Here is an 18,237-nt window from a genome sequence, read left to right on the forward strand (position 1 = left end):
AATAAGCTGGATTCTTCACCCATGGGCATGAATTATGCTTGAGTAACCCCACTAAAATGGAACTGGCTCCTCGGGGTGAGTGGGCAGCTACTCATTCTCAATGAGGCTGAACTGATGAATAGCAAACTTTGCAACGTTCAAAGATAGCTATGGATCATTGTTTTAAATTGGGGAAACTGGAAGGTCAGGTTCTGTCATTCATCTCCTGTTGAAGACACACCTCCAAGTGTTTTATAACTGGAACAAAACGAACACAAAAGTAATCTGAGCGACAATGTAACCAAAAGCGCGGTTACAAAAGCGCTTTTGGACGTCACAAATCTTAAAATACACGTTGAATGAATGTTGGGCATTTACATCATTTATTAGAAGAGAAAAACATTCACAGGCTGTTTTCATGCCCTTGTAGAGCTACATCTTTCAAAACACGACCGCCCCCTCCTCCAAAAAAAAAAAGTAATAACAGTGTTTTTTGTAATACAGTTGGGGCCTGGCAGAGAGAGGTTTTAAATACAAAATCCATTTCAAGGTGTCTGCATTGTGACTGGACTGACTCATGACGAAGGTCAACGTCGGATATTGGTTTAGAGATGAGCTTTGTCCTTCGTCCCCCCCATTCGAAGTCAGTTGCCCACCATGTGACATCAGTCACCAGGTGCAATTACAAATGGGATTAAGGCCATATTGTGCAGTTTCCTGCCTGGGGAGTGATGGGCGAAGCATTGGGTGGAGGCGCAGCGTCACCCTGTCTGTCACACCAGTATCAGCCTCTACTGGGACACTCAAGCAGGCAGCCGCTCACAGAATTCCCAAGATAAACACAGGGCGGGTTAAATATAGAAGCACAGGTTTGACAGAGGACGCACAAAGCAAAGACGCGTTGACATTTTCCTAGTCTGTTATTGTGCTAGAAAAACAAAGTGTTGGCCTACGGTCAACGCGTCTGATGGATGACATTCAAACTGGTCGTGCAACTTCTTGCTCAAGCTGCATTTTGGCACACAACTAGAACCCGAGTATCGAAGGGAGCGTTTTATACTCCCGCCCCGTCCAAAAACGGTATTATTTTAATGTGTGAATACTGGTCCTGTGCCTGTCATTTGATTAAACTCCTGGATTGAAGCTGATTTCTAACACAAGCATTCAAAAGAAATCACATTAGTTCAGTCAGAAGGAAAAAAAATTAAAAATCACCAGAAATCTATTAGTTTTTATAGTTATAGTTATGATTATTAAACCAAAGCTTTGCAACGGTGAACATTTCTGCAGTTACTGTGCACGATGCCCCATTTCTGTCCTACATTTTTGTTATCACCATGCAGGTGATACAAGGAAGCACACGAAACATCCGCCTTTTGTTTCCTTCTAGGGCAAAACTTAAAAACAAAGTCTTTGACTATGATGACGCATGCTGACTAAAGCGCAGGTCGAGGGGAACGAGTCCTCCTTCTGTCCGATCGGCTTCACAGTGACGCCGGGTGCTGCATTTGAGATTTGTTGAAAGAGTCGTAGTCAGAAGGGAACCGCCCACAGCCGTGGGAAATGATGCTCAGGTGGCGAAAGTGGTCAGTGCAGAGAACACCCCCCCCCCCACTCAGAGAAAGGAAGAGCCATTAGGACAACACCCAGACCCGCAGCCTCTCCTGGGGTGGATGGTTTTGTGGTCAGCCGCTGCAGATACTGATGGGCGAATGCAGAGGGCGGCACCCGTGGAGGCGCAGGATGGTTACTTTCACCTGAAAGGAGACGTTAGGGTTGCTTTTTTGGGTTTGTTTATCCTGATTTGTTAATGAGTTCCAGGTTTTATGCATGTGAACTTTGTGAGGATGGGAGGAGGAATTCACCTCGTTCTTCAGAGACTTGCTGAGGTACATGTGGACCTCCTCCACGGTGCCAGCGTGCAGGTCGTTGATGGCCAGGATTTCATCTCCTTTGTGGAACAGGCACACTGACTGAGGCTGACCGGTCCAGCTACACACACTGACACACACACATCAAATCCATCTATGCGCTTCATTATATATGGGCTGTAATTTGTTTTTATGGTTGGATAATGCTGAATGATTTAAACATATTGTATAAGTATACTTTTCTTTTCCCTAAAAATGGCATTCTTGAAAACGCCGTTCTAATAAAAGGTCTTGACGTTTTCCTCTTAGAACTGCACTTCATTTGCCTCTTATATCTCGGCCAAGAACACTCCTGCTGCCTTTACCTTCAGTCAAAAGATCACTGACACTCTTCAGCAGGTTGTTATAAGTCGTCGCAGCAGGTGCCCCCACCCTTGCTGGTTTTAATGAAGTCTATGGGTCGTGTGCAGGCATCTGTATGAGTCTGCTGCAGACGCTCAGGCAGATGCTGCTCTGCTGCTCTGCCCCAACTGAGCTCCACTCGAGCACAGTTCAAAGGCAACTTGGTTTGGCTTTGATTCTCTGTGGCGCCTCGCTGCCGTAAGCTCAGCTGGAGCTGGGATGCACCTGGGTATCCCCGGCGGACTTACATCGGTTTCCCCTCCACGTCCATGAGCGTCAGGTGTTTCTTCAGGTCGGCCCGTTTGACCACAATATCTTTTTCTTCGGTGGAGATGTCGTCAAGGCTTAGGGGAGGCAAGAAGAACAAAAGCTTAAATGGCACACAAAGGAGGGAAACTGGCCTTTTAATTAATATTGGGACGTGTTGCATCAGCAAAGACGTGTATCGACGACATAAAGATGGACTTTTACTGCATGTCATCCACCAGCCGAACCTCCCCTTGCATAAACCTTCCGAAACAGCTCAAACCGGTCCAACGTGTCTGTCGTGACTGCGTTCCTGTGTTTTTTTTAATCTTATCATGACTAACTATTCCAACTAATCTTTTAAGGCCTCTAAGATGTTTCTGACTTTGTTCGTGGCAACGCCACTGAATCACTCTCGCCACTGTCCAGTCCCATCCCATAGATTCAAACACTGCTTCCGTGAGCGTCACTGACGTGTTACTGTAAACGTGCGCTCACCTTTCCGTCGAGCTTTGTTTGTCAAGTCTGAAGAAGCTTGCTCTCTTAACCATGTCAACAGGAGAGGTGCAACCATTGTCGCTGGAGTTGCCGCTGGAGTCTGAAGACAGACGCGTTTCGTCTCTGCAAAAGCAGGTGGGAAATATAAAGAAAAGAGGATTGTGACAAATGCAACACGGAAAGAGAATAAGAAGATAAGCCCTAAATCTAATGGACAGGCGATACAGACGCAAGTCCTTTGCCCTTCATGTCAAATGTAGCAGGAAGTTTTGCTAGCACAGCAGTCAGCCACTTAGGTGGAAATCAATGCAAGAGTCGGAGCTACCGCCTGAATTCTCAGAAGAGAAGAAAAACAGGAAAAATAGCATTTTACACAAGACACGACACAACTGGAAGAGGCACCAGGAGGTTAAACCTATTTACCTTCTGCTGCCGCATGAGCACAAGATGAGCAAAGGTAAAAGGACCGAGAATTTAACATAAAGGGCGCGATACAAGCACTGATGGCTAACGTGATGTGGGAATCATGCTGCACGACGGGTGGCAACAGTCTGACCTCTGGACATCCCAAGAGGTCCTGAAGGTTCATGTCATTCCAACGTCAGACGTGCAGTCTCCCAGTGAAGGCTGATCACTTAATGCCCCTGCGGAAGTTGCTAAACAAGCCGAGAGGCCTTGCATCTCAAAGATTAGTGATTTGTCCTGATTTTATCCTTTTAAAGATAATACGTCTCAGCAAATGAGACTGGTTTCCACTGAGCAGTCCTTTATTTTGGGACCCGGGCAAAACAAGCTTTACAAAGGACGGGGAGATAAGATAAGATAAGATAAGATAAGATAAGATAAGATAAGATAAGATAAGATAAGATAAGATAAGATAAGATAAGATAAGATAAGATAAGATAAGATAAGATCGACTTTATTGATCCCACATCAGGGAAATTCACGACATCGGGGAAATTCACGAGGAAATGAAAAGGTAACGCATCACACTGTGAAGCACTGATCTGGGGTTTACCTGGTTTTGGGAAACGGCTCCTCGTGAAAGGTAGACAGTGGGTAAATCTGTGCCTTGGGGTTTTTCCTGGTGGCAGATTTCAGCAGGGAGTTTCTGGTAGCCGCCTCCACTTCATGGTCCCTGCAGGCGTTCCCAACAACAATGACGGCTCCGGTTCACATGCTGGCATTTGGTGCAGTGATTTACAGTGAAACTTACGCAGCCAGTTGGTCACTGGTGGAGCTGTACATCATTTCGTATCTACATCAGATGAATTTAAGGTTTGTAGGACTTGGCATCACAAATTCCATCACAATTAAATACAAAACATGTCAGAAATCACTCACATTGAGTCAATGCTGCCGTGATGAGATGGAACTCTATCCCCAACCTTGATCACATCATGAAAAAGGATCCCAAAACATGTTACTTAGTTTAAAAAAGCACTAAAAGAGATCACATATAGTAACATAAACAAAACAAATGCAGTTTATCTTCTTTCTACCTTTTTTATGGGTCTGGGAATGTTGTAGATGGGATTTACCGGCTCAGACGCCCGTCTTTTAGGGAGCTCTTCACACTATTGGCCCATCAAACAGCAAAATTACACAGGACAAGAAATAATTGAGTCTTAAAGAATGCACAAATACAGTAGAAGGAGAGGAGCTGCACCTTGGGCATTATTATATCCTTATCCATGTGGTTTGAGGAGGGGTCAGACAGGGACCGTTGTTTTAAATCTTGCTGGAAAAGAAAACGGATACACAAAACCACATGAAATCATTCATCCGTCCATCCATGTGGCATCAGGCCTGCCAATCTGTATTTAGCTTGTCTAAATCCAAATTTAGCTTCACATAAAGATGTGGCAAAATCCTGTAATGTGGCCCCACCTCTGCTGTCAGAGAGCTTAGCAGTGCCTTCGACTGGATGGGTTTGGAAATAACCTGGAAGGAGAAAAAAAGGGATTTATTCAAAAATAGATTGATCAAAACACTCCTTTTTGTCAGCGTGGTTTGTGATCAATAGATGAAAAGCAGAGTTTGAATATTTACCCTAATGTACGGGGGCACACTTGACATTTCCTTCAATATAAGAGAGAAGGTCAGTCAGGAAAGCAACACTCCAAGTGAAAATGCTCATTTTAAAAGTAAAAGTACCTTTGAATCCATAATTTTATGTGGTCGGTCTTTCATGGCTTCATATAGGTCACGAAACCAGTCATCCACGTCTTCACTGAAAGCAATAATTGTACAGGAAAGACTAAAGAAAAGCAAATCATCCTCAAATGGGGAAATGAAACATTTAGCCTGTGTTCATTTTAAATCCAATTGGAAAATCCAAATATAAAGCAAGAAGCACGGTAGCAAATTACTGTGCGCTGAGGGGAGAGGAAAAGCAATTCATGGCTGATAGATTGTTCCTAGCTTCAGGAAAACATTACTGTATCTGATTGTTAGATATCCCCAAAAAGCAGACAGTGTTAAAGACAACAGGAACAGGGAAAAAGAAAATATCCTTTAAACAGTACTAATCAATGCCTATTAATGAGTAAGTCATAAAAATCCAGCTTATGATGAAGTGCACTTTTTCACCATTACACTGGCAGAGTGCTGTAAAAGTGTCCTTTATTGCGTGTTTTTGTAGTGTAACTATGCAACGACACCCATTTGTTTGCATCTCTAGGTTGACAGCTGCGGCATTTTTACACCTTTAAATTCCACCTGTAGCCTTTTTAAGCAGGTGACTGACCTGGTCTTCCCAATGAGGAAGAAATCTCGCTCTCCAGCTTTCATGTTGAGCACGCAGGACGGGGAACACTTGAGGTTCTTCTGGATCCATCCCCATTTCTGGTGTTCTTGAGGACTCACGTTCAGCAGAGAGACTCTGATGTAGGATTACACATTGTTTCAATGCTTTGCTGTAAAACTCATATGTAATACAGGCACAAACACACATGCAGACTCTTGTAAATGTGTATGCTTGTGGGGACATACTGCGATAAGTCTATCCCCCCGAGCGGCTCGTCTCTTTTGTCCGCGGATTTAAAATACTTCAGCTCGTACTGTTTCTCGCTGACCTTGAACAGCACAAAATAGCGCTGCTTCCATGATTTCTGCAGGAGACATGCGGAGAACAACGAGGAATTAAACCTGCATGAGCAATAACAGCGGAGCGCCCAAAAGCCCCCCTTCCCACGTCTCCCCACCTCACCTCTGTCTTGAACTGTTTTTCAGGGGGAGACTTGCACAGAAATCCAGCTCTGATTTCCTTGGCCATGCCGGCTGGTTTGTAGAAAACTGCATTTCCAACTGAGAGGAAAGAAACCTAGTTTTTAAATCTGTTTTCTGAAATCCATCAAGATCTTTGGGGGGAAAAAAAGACTAACAAACGTATGTGTACATTACTACTCCATAGTTCAGTCGCCAACCATTTAAATGAAAATGTAGACTGTGAATATTGGTGTTGGGGTGTCCCACCTACATATTCCACCACATTAATCAGACCATGAATCACGTCTCCAAATGCAAACACTACCTGTGTTCTTTTGGCTCTTTTGCATGGTGACGCACGCAAATCAATCAGACTTTGTCACTGTAGAAACATCAAGAAGGAAATAGTTACCCTATTAACCTCTGCAGCGCCGAAAAATACACCACTGCCGCTTTTAAATAACACAGAACTTGAATGTTGTTGATTATTTGTGGATGATTTCAGGACTGAGAAAAATAGACGTTGTTATTGTTTTCACAGCGCGGCGGTCAACTTAGCTATGACAGCCAAATGCCTGTGTTTGCAGCAGATTATCCTTTAATGCTTTAATGTTCTAAAGTAAGAAATCAAACTCAGATACTTGGAGAAAAAACTCCTGTTCCTACCTGTGAGAGTTTCTGCTCAGCAGCGTCGATTCATTTGGAAGCTCTCTGTCGTCCTGCGACTGGAAAACACCAGCAAGGTTTTCAAACTGGGAACTGGAGTTTCCTGTTCGTCACTTCGGCGCCTTTTAAGGTCCACCCAGCACTCTGTTGAGCTGCAGAAATTCCACACAGAATTCCTTAAGGTGGAAAAAGACGTATGATTTGTGTTGGTCAAATTACACTTTACAGACTTGAAATGTGTGGTTGGTGGATTATTTTTTGTTTTGATAATGAGCAGGTAATTATCCATCCATGCATCCATTCTGGGGCCCTTCTGGGTGTCATCATTCTTCTTGGTGGGACGTGCCAAAAATAACTCATGGGGGGGGCCACCTCATCTGGATCCTCTCAATTTGGAGCAGCAGCAGCTCTAATCCGAGCCCCTCACGAATCACCGAGCATTTAATCCCATCAGCCATTCCCTCTAAAACTGGCCTGGAGTCAGAAGCAGACGTAGCTCTTAGCCGAAAACATCCAGCTAATGTGTGTTCCTTGTAAATTTTGCACCATTCAAAAGGGAAATGAACTTTTCAAGGTGTAGATTTATGGCCACGGAACATTGTTGCAACAAAAACAAACGTATAAACAGGCTTTGGAGTGCACCGATCGGTTTGTTCCTGCTGATTTAAGTTTAGTTATGTGGTCTTTCAGAAACAGGCCCAAGCACCACGCCCTCTTCGAACCTGCGGTTCATCATCCGTTCTGCCTGCAGCACCTGCAGAGACGGTCATGACCTACAGGCAGAAAAGCAGACGGAATCAAGCTTGAGTCAGTCACCGAGTGTTCCTGCCTGCATCTGTCACTCGCTAATTAACTTTGCTCAGTTCCTCCCTTAACATTGGGGCTGCTGTCAGAGGCAGCCATGAATTTAACAGCAGGTTTGCTGTGGCCGGCATGTTGACACACGAAATAATCTAGAATCAGGCGTCACTCCGAGTGAAGTGAGTGATGAAGGCATGCGAGCCCAACAGCTGCGTTACCCAGCTGCTGAGGATTTCCTCACATTAACAAATCAGGGTTTTTTTAAAGTTGTAAGCTTAAAACTTTCGTCAAGAAATCCTCTAGTCAGTATTGTAGCCACACTCATGCTCACAGGTAGAACGACTGTCCTGAAATGGCTGCACACATGTTGTTTCCCTTCAGTGAGCTAGAAGCTATTAAAGAAGACTCACAATGTCACGTTAGGATCATTGTAGGAAAGGTGCTGTGAGCAGAGGTGGAAATGATTCTCTAATGCAGATGAACACCAGTAATAAGGCAACGTAAGGTGGGACGATTGCAGTTGAACTCACCCTGACCCAGCTGGACACCAAGCACAAGGTCACAGGAAGGACGCTGAAGCATTCGGGAGTTCGGGGGATTTCTGAAGCTGAAATCATGTTTGACACAGAGCAAAGGTAGGATCAGGTTTCAGGAAATGCCCCATGATGTGTGTGTTCTGTGCTGGAAAAAGAGGAACAGAAATATTCCTAATTTAGCAGGCATGTACGCGAATACACCTTTATTTATTCAGTATCCTGCAACCATTCGATAACTTCCTTATCAGAAATTAGTAAGTTGTGTTTATTGTTGTTTTCATTCCTGCTTATTTGGTGAGGAGCTTTATTTCTATCCTGGAAACAGCTGCGGAACTTTGACATTCTCTTAACTGCAGATTTTAATGCATTCTGGCCTGTATCAGAGGGACTGACCTCTGACCTCCAGACACCAAATGTTTCAGGTCCCAGACCATCTGAATGCATCCAATAATGCAGCTATTTTTTTATTTTTTCAATCAATCTTCAGGGATCTTTTGGAGGAAAGAAAGAGAATGGCCCAGTTGCCCCTTGATCCCGGTCAGCTCTCCCACCCTCAGTCAGCCAGTGATTGACCACAGGAGTTGGGTTTTTGGGTTAAGCTTATCTAATCACAACAGTTCCAGTCATTCAGGTTTTCCTTCATTCTGGAGACACAGAAGACATCTAAATGATTTCTTTTTTTGGTTGTTAAGGGCTTAGAAATGTCACTATTTCGGTTTGTACTCTGGAATACCGCTTTAAAAACAGCACCTGTCTTTAGAAAACAGCATAGCTTTTATTGTTTGCAAGAAAAATGACACACAGCTCATTATTACATAATGATTGCTCAAGTTTTAATACAGGAAAATGTCTACACAAGCATCTGCTTTGATTCTTTTCTTCAAATAAAATCGCCCCCAAAATAAATAGTTTTTATAAAAGGGCCAGATTATACTTTCATTCATTCTTTTATTTCCCAAAGTCTTATCAAATATATTCCTGAGGACAACAGCATTTAACACCTGAAAGCGTTCAAATTGTTTAAAAAAAAAATAAAAAAATCATTCAAAAACAAGTGGAACAAGCAAACACTCTTTTCAGCACAGGTTGGGCATCACATCACTGATGAGAGATCCATGAGAGACAGATCAACAGCTGTGGCCGTGCGGGACGCGTCCCATCTCCCAGCAGACTTTTATAGTGTGTAAAATCTGACTAAAAACAGGGGAACTGACAGATTTGGCTATCGCTAACCTCCCCCTGCGTGACCGACATGTGAACCATGTGAATGGCAGAATAAAAACACGCACTCACATTGCGATGACAAAAGTGCGTTGCAGACGTGTGGATTGAGTATGTGCAGACCACCAGTAATAGCTGCCTGTAGTTGATGGACTTCTAACGTGACAAAAAGCAACGTTGCAGGAACAGATTTTTGGGAGGAAAATCTGAATCTATGACTTCAGACCGAACCCTAAATCTGGTGCTTTTTATACTGTTTAGGCTTTGAAAGACTAGTTGTCTTTAATATCCTATTGTAGTGTAATGAAATGACGATGTACAACAGCGATATACAGTAAAATGTGGTGTTTGTGTTTTGGGCCTCAGTCCATCCTGACTCTATGGAGTGTCCTTAATTTAAGACACAGTTCTGGACACATCTCTCCCTCCCCATCAGACTCCTTCAGCGGGTCTTCCTGCTATTTTAAAGAAACTTGTGTCTCAATTTGAAAAAGGGGAAATCAAATCACACCGTGTGTTGACTACACAAATCGTGCACTTCTGCTGAACAACGAGCAAGTCAACGTTTTCATCCTCATGCTTAATAAAAGGGCAAATTGCAAACCAAATATGGGAACGGACCGTGTGATACACAGCAGAATGACCATACCTTCCCAGCCAAACACGACCTGTCTCACCGCTTCCAATTACAACATTCAGCCACGACACGAGACGCTAAAGAACCTGAGGATGCTGCTATTGATTTGAAGTTGCTAGGAAGGCTGGGACACAACGCCGTCGGTACAAAGCACTATTGCCTTTCTCAGTGTCCCCCCCCCCCCCCCAACTGTGGATACAAGAAAACATAGAGATGAAAAGTGCCTGACCCATTTTCCAGATGTATTTGTTCCGTTCATCACTCAGAACCTGGATGTCAAACAAAAGCCTTCATTTAATAGGCCCATGTGCTGCTTATGTGGCGCTCTCAAGTCCATACGGAGGGTTCTGAAGGGTTCCTCGGAGCTGATGAAATACTAATACTTGTGCTTTATTTAAAAATGGATCAAACTCTTTCATAAGGCCAGTCTAATAATGGTCAATTATAATGATGTAACTGTCCTTGTGTTATCGGACAAAGACAATGTTGTCTGAGAAACACACCTAAATAAACCATTCAGAACACACACACACACACACACACACACACACAGAGGGTTTTATGCTCTTTTCTACACTGATCACTGGAAATGCTGGAAAATGGAGAGACACATATTTAGATATCATTCCCTAAACCCACAACAAGTGGCAGCACATATTCTGGGCTGGTAGTTTAACATGGATAATTTACACTGCCTGTGAAAAAAAAAAATAGAAAGATCAGCTCAAGTGTGACGCCACTATTCTGAAGAAGAGCCTGAAGAAGAAGTTCCATATATATATATATATATATGTGAATATATATAATTCCTTCTTTCTTTGTCCAACAGCGTGCTTGTTTTCAGGCCCAAGTGAACCTGTTAAGTGTGCCTCGAAGTCATCCCTGAATGCTTTGATTGAATAATCAGCACAGTCAGTCAGTCAGTCAGTCAGTCAGTCAGTCAGTCAGTCAGTCAGTCAGGTCCGCTAACAATCAGTTAAAGTACAGTTCTTTTGTCAGCATCGAGACCACGCAGGGGATCTGCTTTTTCTCACTGAAGCGAGGGTCCTCCGACCAGGACTCAAAGCTGGTAGCCACCATGTAGTTGACCCGCGTCAGGATCTGCATAATCTCCAGCTGTTTGCCAAACTCGCTGAGGACATTGCAGAGGGCCTGAACGAACCAGGAGCCACGCCCGGGGTTCCTCCACGAGTAATACCCTGAAAATCCAGCATGAGATGCATTTGTGGTAACAGACACTATTTCACGTGAGGAAAACTCAGCATGTGTCTACCTGGCACTGTGGAGTAGGCGAACAGGAAATCTGCCTCCACGGGGATCTTGTGTCTTGGGTTAGCATCCGTCTCCATGGTGTCGTTTGGCGGGCCAGAATCTGTCTGTATGCCATCATCAAACTCTGAACCCCGACAAGCCTGGTGGAGTAAATGAAATGACATTTCATTGTGATCCTGAGTAGCTTTCTCAGCGCAGACCTGGTGAGGCAATTAAAAATGATCTTTTTATAGCTGAGATGGGAATATTTTCACAGAACAACCACCTGTGGAAATCACCTTAGCTGCATTGACATGTTTTCCACTTCCTTTTTAATAGCTTATTTGCACATTTCCTCCAAAGCATCACACACGGGCAGAATCCCAACTCCCCTTTTGACCCCTCCGTCTACTTTTGTCCCTCAAAACACAGTGGCAGGGAGAAAACATTCCCCTAAGAAAGTGTCGGCCACTTGACTACTGTGTTATCAAACACTGTTGCAAGCATGAGCGATACATCACAAAGAATCAATATGCCGTCGTCCACGGCGACAGTTGCCATGGCTCTAGTGTTATTTGCAGTGAATCTGCCATCGGTGAAGTGCGCATTAGCAGCAGATGCATGATCGCAAATGATTTAAAATGTAACTACCAATTCAAAACAGGGCTAAATATTTAGGCGTATTAGCCAACAATTTAACATATGATTTAAAACAAAAGAGCGTCGTTGGTGTGAAAATCAAATCAACCGTGCTTAATTACATTTAATTGCTTCCTTTTCTTGTCTCTACCATCGTGTCTTTAAGCATTGTGTACCTCTGTATTCTCTACTCCTTCCTTTCAAACAAGGTCTCGGTTTGTCCTCATTGTCCCCCTTAGCCCTACCCTTGACCTTCTGGAGAACTGAGACGCCCCTTCGCTTGGCTAAGGGGTAGAATTGGGATTCAGCCTTACTGTATAATGGATTTCACTGCAACTTAAGGTGATAGTAAAATAGAGCTGATGCCAATTAAGAAAAGTCTTTACAATTTCCTACCTGGATGAAGAAGAGTTTGGGCTTTCCGACTAAGCTTTTGCACATGTCCCCCCTGAACATAGAGGTCATGGTCTTTATGGGCATGGCGCCGTCTGTTCCGTAGATCATGCCCTCCTCACCGTGGCTTAGCAGGATGCAGGCGAAACACGAGCTGTCGCTGTGGTCTTCCTCTGAGGCTGACCCACACACACACACACACACACACACACACACACACACACACACACCCAACTCTTAGCTTGGCTCAGTCCTCTATAAAACTCCATCGGTAAAGGTTCTCTTCTATGAACATGCACACTGCTGTCTCACTCATCGTCGGGAGTGAATCCATCTGGAATTGAATTCCCATTCCTTCATTCATGAAGCGGTTTGAAATTGAGGCCGGTGTCGGTAGTGGACAGTCTGTGGCCCACTCAGAATGAGTAATGAAACTAAATGGGTTTGGCTCATTACCAAAGCCAGGACTTTGGCTTTGGTGCTGCCTTCAGGAACAGGCAGCATATCCACTGCTTTACTGCTTATTTAGCTTTCTCCATTTCCAAATCTCAAAAAGCAAAATGTGATTTGAACCCAGATCTGGAAGGTCAACAGCGTGGTCAGATATTACTGAGGAGCAGGAAACAGCGTTTGCTACAACGGGGCACTGCTGTAACTGACCAGCCTACAGACAAAAGACCCCACAAACTTTGGCCTTTATAGTGACAACAGTTGAGCTTTGCTGGGACACTAAAGCTGTCCTGAATGAAGGCAGGTTCAATGTAAAAACCACTGGATCACACTGGATCTGCTTCGGCTAATGGAGGCGGTTAGGTGGACAGGACGTGGTTATATTTCAGTACGTCACTGTGAGAATTCAAGAGGAAATGTGTGGCCGTCGCAATCAGATACATCGACACCTGACGGTCTCACCCTCTCTGAGGAGACGTTCCATCTTCTCACACGTCTGATCGTTGTAGATGAAGACATCAAAGCCGAGGGTCTTGAAGCACTTGAAGAGCTCGCCGGCATCTCGATCCGTACCGTTGCGTACATTCATCCCTGTTAAAAACAGACAAACCCTCTGCTAAGGGTGAACGCTCACACCACGACGACGTGTTACAAGAGTTAGATTAGATGTCTTTTCTCTACCTGTCTTCTCATCAAAGTTTTTGTTGTTGATGATGATACACTTTCCCACGCGTTGGTGGCTCATCTTATACTGGAATGTTGGTGAAACAATTCTGTAATGGCTTTCAGAACAGTAGTCCTGCTCCCGCATCTGGCCATCCTTATTCTTCTTACTGACAAATTCAGAGGAAAAAAGAAACACTTTACTGGACATTTTTGGATGTAAATCTGGATCATCATTTTTGAGCTGTCCAAAGTACAAAATAAGGTGCACTAGTGTTTACAAAAGCCTTGTTCTGTCCTGGCAGAGTTTGACAGCTTCGCTCTACCTTTTAAAGCTGAGCAGCTTTTAACGTTGTTTTTAAGGCTGTTTAAAAGGTACTAACAGTTAATATTTTGAAGCCTCGATAAAGAAAGCCAGATTTACATCCGAATCTGTGCACCCAGGTCATTAAAAAAAGGACAAAACACAGCAAAAAAAAGAGAAACAAATGGACAATTACACACAAATCCCCAACACAGGTAAAGCCTCTTTGAAGGCACAGATAAAGAGGGAAAAAAACACTTAAAAGCAGGTCCGCAACCTTGAGAAAGCACTTAGAATGGTAAATTCTATCTTACGTGGTTGTGACCGACAAGTCTGCCATTTTTCACAACATATGCTGAACCACACAAATAAAACAAATAAGAAGCACACACTCGGAAGCGTTTCAAAAATCAAAGAATACATACGTTGTCAAATGAGGCATTAATTTTGCAGCCAAATGTGGTTGCACTGATCCAGGACGAGGCTTGAGAAGAAACTAGAACATGTTCGCCTCGCTCAGATATCGATAAGTCGCAAACGCGGTGATGTAGACTGAGCAAGAGGAAATCTTCCACCAGTGAGAATTGTCACAGACTTGTTATATTTCATTCTTTAAAAGGTCCGTCTGGAAACCTAGACTGACAGCGGCCTATTGGGGGGCTTCGAAATGCCAAGCTCGTTCCAGAAAAGCCTAGTCATCGAGTCAGTAGTCGCGGGAACAATGCACAGCAATGCGTACGGTCTCTTACACTCACAGGCAGCACAACCATATTCCAATAAACATGTGATCCAGAACTTTTGGAGAACCCCCTCCCACCTTGAAATCGTGCCATCATATTGCACCAAACAACTGCCCGAGGGTGGTCAAAGAGCTGCAGCTCAGTACGGCTGTGGGCTGGTCCCGCCAGAAACAGGAGCGGGCAGGAGGCCAGCGGAGAGAAATAAGAGGCGGTCGGGTCTCCTTACCTGGGTTCGTCATTAAGCGCTACGCCACTCTGCATCTGAAATTCGTTGGTTTTGTCTCTTTTTTGTTTTGTTTTTTTGCTCTCCCAAACCAAGTTTCTTCAGATCTGGCAGCTTAATTTTTGGCTGTGTGCTAGGATACTGACATGCTCTCTGTGCTGGATGGACACCTGACTGGGCCAGCAGGTGCTCAGGACAGGGGCGGCGCACTGTGAGCCCCCTGAGTCAGCACCCTCGCCACCACACCAGTGCTTTCTAAAGGCCTATTCACACATGGCCCCTTGTGCCCCGCTCCCTGCTGAGGTCAGACAGGGCAACGAGTTGCTCCTCTGCTGACGGGCACAGAATCCACCTGGACTGATACAGTGCTCAAGCAATCCAGCAGGGCTGCAGCACTAAAGTATTAGAGGAAACTCTCCTGACATCTTAGCTATTATGTCTGAATTCAAAATAAGAGCAGAGAAATAAATACATTTCCCCAATCGTAGACAATTATCATTGGAATCAATACAATACACACACGGAGTGAGAGTGAAGTTGACCGTATAGGGCCGATCTGAAGATCTGTTTCAGGACTGTGGTGCCTTTGACAAAGCTCTAGTCCTTAAGGGTGACCCAGCTTTGGACTTGGCGAGGTTACGCTGCAAGGTTACTGAAACTGCAGTAGTTCTGAATGTATGGTTTCTGTAGAACCGTGAGTCATGTCCTCTTAAAGCACAAATAACACAAACCTAAAGCACAAACTTAAGATGACTCATTTTAAAGTGGTGGATTCTGTGGGCAGCCTTGCAACTGTGCAAATCTAACCTAAACCAGGCGATTTATGGTAAGACTTAGATAAATAACAAACTAGGAGAGCACAAAGGAGCATCTCCACTGTTGCCGGCCCCAACCCTCAAAGGTTCACAGTGCCCCCCTGTGGCTCAGAGCGGTAAAGCATTCGAAATGTGGTCATATTAAAACGTACTCATACTTATAATAGAGATAAAGTGAGACGTTCAAAGGGCGGCCCCACATTATCCGACATCATATCAAATATAAATATAAATATTTTATTTTTCTGTAGGGTTTAGTTCTGGGTTGCCTCTTGAGGACTGATATCAGCCATAAACCTGAATTGAAGACAGCTTGAACAAGCCCTACCTTACCACTATAATTATTTTATCCAAAGGTGGAGAAAAGAATGTGAATTGTCCAAAACCTGTTGCTTCTGAAGGCAGCAGGTTGAAACCATGTTGCATTGGAAGCAATAGCTCCTTAAATGCCATCAGTGTTCTACAATAGGACAAAAGGCCTTTACCAGGATCTTCAGCCAGGCTCTCCTCCAGTTCACCATTCAGCCTGTCTAAAGACATCTGTCATCTTTCATCTGCCAAAAAAGACTACCATCACCATCCTCAATGAGTACAGGCTGGTGGCACTAACACCCTTGGCCATGGAGTGCTGTGAGAAACTGGTGCGAGGTCATGTGATTTCAAGCTTGCCACCTGCCCTCCACCCTCAACAGTCTGTGTGTTGCAATCCTGAGCCAGCTAGAGCAGAAGGGAGTTGTGCAAGGCTTTTTTGCAACCTGCACGCCACACCAAACAGCAGTGCAACATTCTTCTGTTGTGGTGGACTGACATAAAGCAGCCTGGCCTCTACGTGGCACTAATGTCCTGCGGCAGTTGCTGCTGGGGCCTATTAATGCTGCTGACATGTTGGTGGACCGTGCTGGGTCGTCTGCTATCCCTGTGCTGACTGACAGGTTCAGTGATCTGTCAGGTTGGCACGTGTCAGATGTCCATTCTGAAGCAACAAAAGGCATCCTGACAGTCTCTCCAGGTGGCTCAGGCGGTGCAGAGCAGTGGTGATGGCATTTGGTGATAAGCCAACAAGTTACTGCCGCCGGTCTGTGGCCAGTGATGCAACTCAGTCCCTTTTGGAGACAGAGATGATGGTGTGAACTGTTTTAGGGCCCCACCCAGGAACCCTGAACGGCGTTCTGCACAGACCTTGAGCGCTTTGCTCTGTATTCATGTGTCTCTGTGTGTTTACAGCCTTCAGCGCCTCTCTCAACTGATGTTACTTTAAAGCTGCATCATTGGATCAGAGGGGCAGAGTGGGAACAACAATCTACTAATGCTGAGCTCCAAAGTGTTTCTGTATTCCAGGCTGCTGGAGACAGGGTGGAGCAACAGCATAGCACTCATGTAGGGGGATCTGCAATGATATTTGAATAAAAATCTTTGTACTGAATGACAGAGTACTGGATGACAGCATCTGTATACCAATGTCATTATACACTGAATCATGTTGTCTACATGGTATGTTTGACCTGTGAGAGGTTAAAGATCTCACACTGGATTTATCAGTTCTACAGATATGTGATACATGGATAAAAAACAAATCATGACACTACAATATGCCAAAAACACTCAAAAACTGTTCCTTCTGAGTTCCAATACTTGATGGATACATTTTTAAAAATAGCTCAAAAGCACCCTGCTGAGGAAAGAACTAGAAACGATAGTGAAAGTTGAGTTCCAGGCAAGGAAATTGAAAGTAAGTCTTTTTTTTATATCCTGGATCAAAATTGTGTGGTTTTCTCATGGAGATTCCAGCTTCCCCCCGAGTTTTCTGCACACAGAAATCACTAAATCACCTCTTGAAGAGCAGAAACCTCCCTTTTCGATCTGGTTTGGCGTCTACGTCGTCTTCACTCTGGCCTCCCTCTTCCACTTCACCCCCCAGGTCAGATATCTCAGTGGGTTCTCCAGCCATCTGCATCGATTAGCGCATATTATACCAATATAATATCATGCATATTATATAATACGTACGCTTCTACTATTGCTCGTCGTAAACCACTTCAGGGCGTTGCAGGTTGATGACATCAGCACCAACAGAATAATTTACTTTTAAAATATCTTCGGCTCATATTGGAGAAGTCAGCAAAAGTTTCGACTTACCGTTCTACGTTATTCCGAGGCAGTTTTATTGTACATACGTATTTGTGTTTGTATTCTTGTTCTTGTTCTTGTCTGAAGTTGAACGCAGTTTCCGTATTAAACCTGGAATGATAAGAGTTCGCTCTGCTCGGGTACGGGCGGTGCGACATGACGTCAGAGCTTTGCGTCAGCCAGGTCTGCCCTGTGATTGGACAGGAGCCGGACAGGAAACGTAAACAAATCTACCTCTTAGGCGTGAATAGCGGCAGTTAAAACTCGAGAGAAAACCTTAAATGCGGACCTGATATCGCCTCTTTTAAGGGATGAATGCCTAAAAGCCTGCACAGCCTCAACAATAACAAATGAACTCATTTAATAAATATGATAGAACATCCTGGTATATATTTATTTACCTGCATGTCAGTCTGGGGCCAGTATGGATTCAAAATGGGCTACAATGGTGTGAGTGTGTGTTCAGTCAGCTTTAACAACACACAGCTGATTAAAGGGTCTAAGTGAATGGCCATGGGTTTCACAGAACTAAAGCTGCCCTACATGTTTAAGGTATCACCTTTTA

General features: G+C 44.2%; 2 protein-coding genes across 3 annotated transcripts; both read right to left on the minus strand.

Annotated features, from left to right (window-relative positions):
- Positions 1-339: 339 nt before the first annotated feature.
- Positions 340-7,037, minus strand: LOC101068672 (pleckstrin homology domain-containing family S member 1). Its single transcript, XM_011606329.2, has 17 exons — positions 6,873-7,037; positions 6,532-6,588; positions 6,208-6,305; positions 5,991-6,109; positions 5,746-5,880; positions 5,154-5,229; positions 5,049-5,078; positions 4,887-4,940; positions 4,666-4,737; positions 4,499-4,573; positions 4,341-4,384; positions 4,213-4,254; positions 4,015-4,134; positions 2,997-3,119; positions 2,501-2,596; positions 1,845-1,980; positions 340-1,736 (listed from the first exon to the last, which is right to left on the minus strand). Exons 2-17 carry the CDS (start codon positions 6,554-6,556, stop codon positions 1,665-1,667), a joined length of 1,317 nt encoding a protein of 438 aa, XP_011604631.1. The 5' UTR covers positions 6,557-6,588; positions 6,873-7,037; the 3' UTR covers positions 340-1,664.
- Positions 7,038-8,964: 1,927 nt separating this feature from the next.
- On the minus strand, positions 8,965-17,834 carry casp7 (caspase 7, apoptosis-related cysteine peptidase). Of its 2 annotated transcripts, XM_003961591.3 has the most exons (7): positions 17,682-17,834; positions 17,375-17,493; positions 13,482-13,633; positions 13,263-13,391; positions 12,354-12,529; positions 11,341-11,479; positions 8,965-11,266 (listed from the first exon to the last, which is right to left on the minus strand). In XM_003961591.3, the coding sequence occupies exons 2-7, from the start codon at positions 17,491-17,493 to the stop codon at positions 11,040-11,042; spliced, it is 942 nt and encodes a 313-aa protein (XP_003961640.1). In that variant the 5' UTR covers positions 17,682-17,834; the 3' UTR covers positions 8,965-11,039. The 2 variants fall into 2 exon arrangements, with proteins under 2 accessions (XP_003961640.1, XP_029690759.1); XM_029834899.1 differs by lacking the exon at positions 17,682-17,834 and having other exon boundaries at positions 17,375-17,675.
- Positions 17,835-18,237: the final 403 nt, after the last annotated feature.

This window comes from Takifugu rubripes, chromosome 1, assembly GCF_901000725.2.
Source record: "Takifugu rubripes chromosome 1, fTakRub1.2, whole genome shotgun sequence".
NCBI classification, from domain to species: Eukaryota; Metazoa; Chordata; class Actinopteri; order Tetraodontiformes; family Tetraodontidae; genus Takifugu; species Takifugu rubripes.

What these genes read in the sequence shown, in the direction of transcription:
- LOC101068672 (XM_011606329.2), bottom strand. Translation starts at nt 6,556, where the DNA reads ATGCAAAAGAGCCAAAAGAACACAG. An exon ending in AAAAACAGTTCAAGACAGAG is followed by an intron (nt 6,110 to 6,207) that starts GTGAGGTGGGGA and finishes TGTCTCCTGCAG; the next exon opens with AAATCATGGAAGCAGCGCTA. An exon ending in TTCCTCATTGGGAAGACCAG is followed by an intron (nt 5,230 to 5,745) that starts GTCAGTCACCTG and finishes TATTGCTTTCAG; the next exon opens with TGAAGACGTGGATGACTGGT.
- casp7 (XM_029834899.1), bottom strand. Translation starts at nt 17,499, where the DNA reads ATGCAGATGGCTGGAGAACCCACTGAGATATCTGACCTGGGGGGTGAA. An exon ending in AAACTTTGATGAGAAGACAG is followed by an intron (nt 13,392 to 13,481) that starts GTAGAGAAAAGA and finishes TGTTTTTAACAG; the next exon opens with GGATGAATGTACGCAACGGT. An exon ending in CGCCTACTCCACAGTGCCAG is followed by an intron (nt 11,267 to 11,340) that starts GTAGACACATGC and finishes CTGGATTTTCAG; the next exon opens with GGTATTACTCGTGGAGGAAC.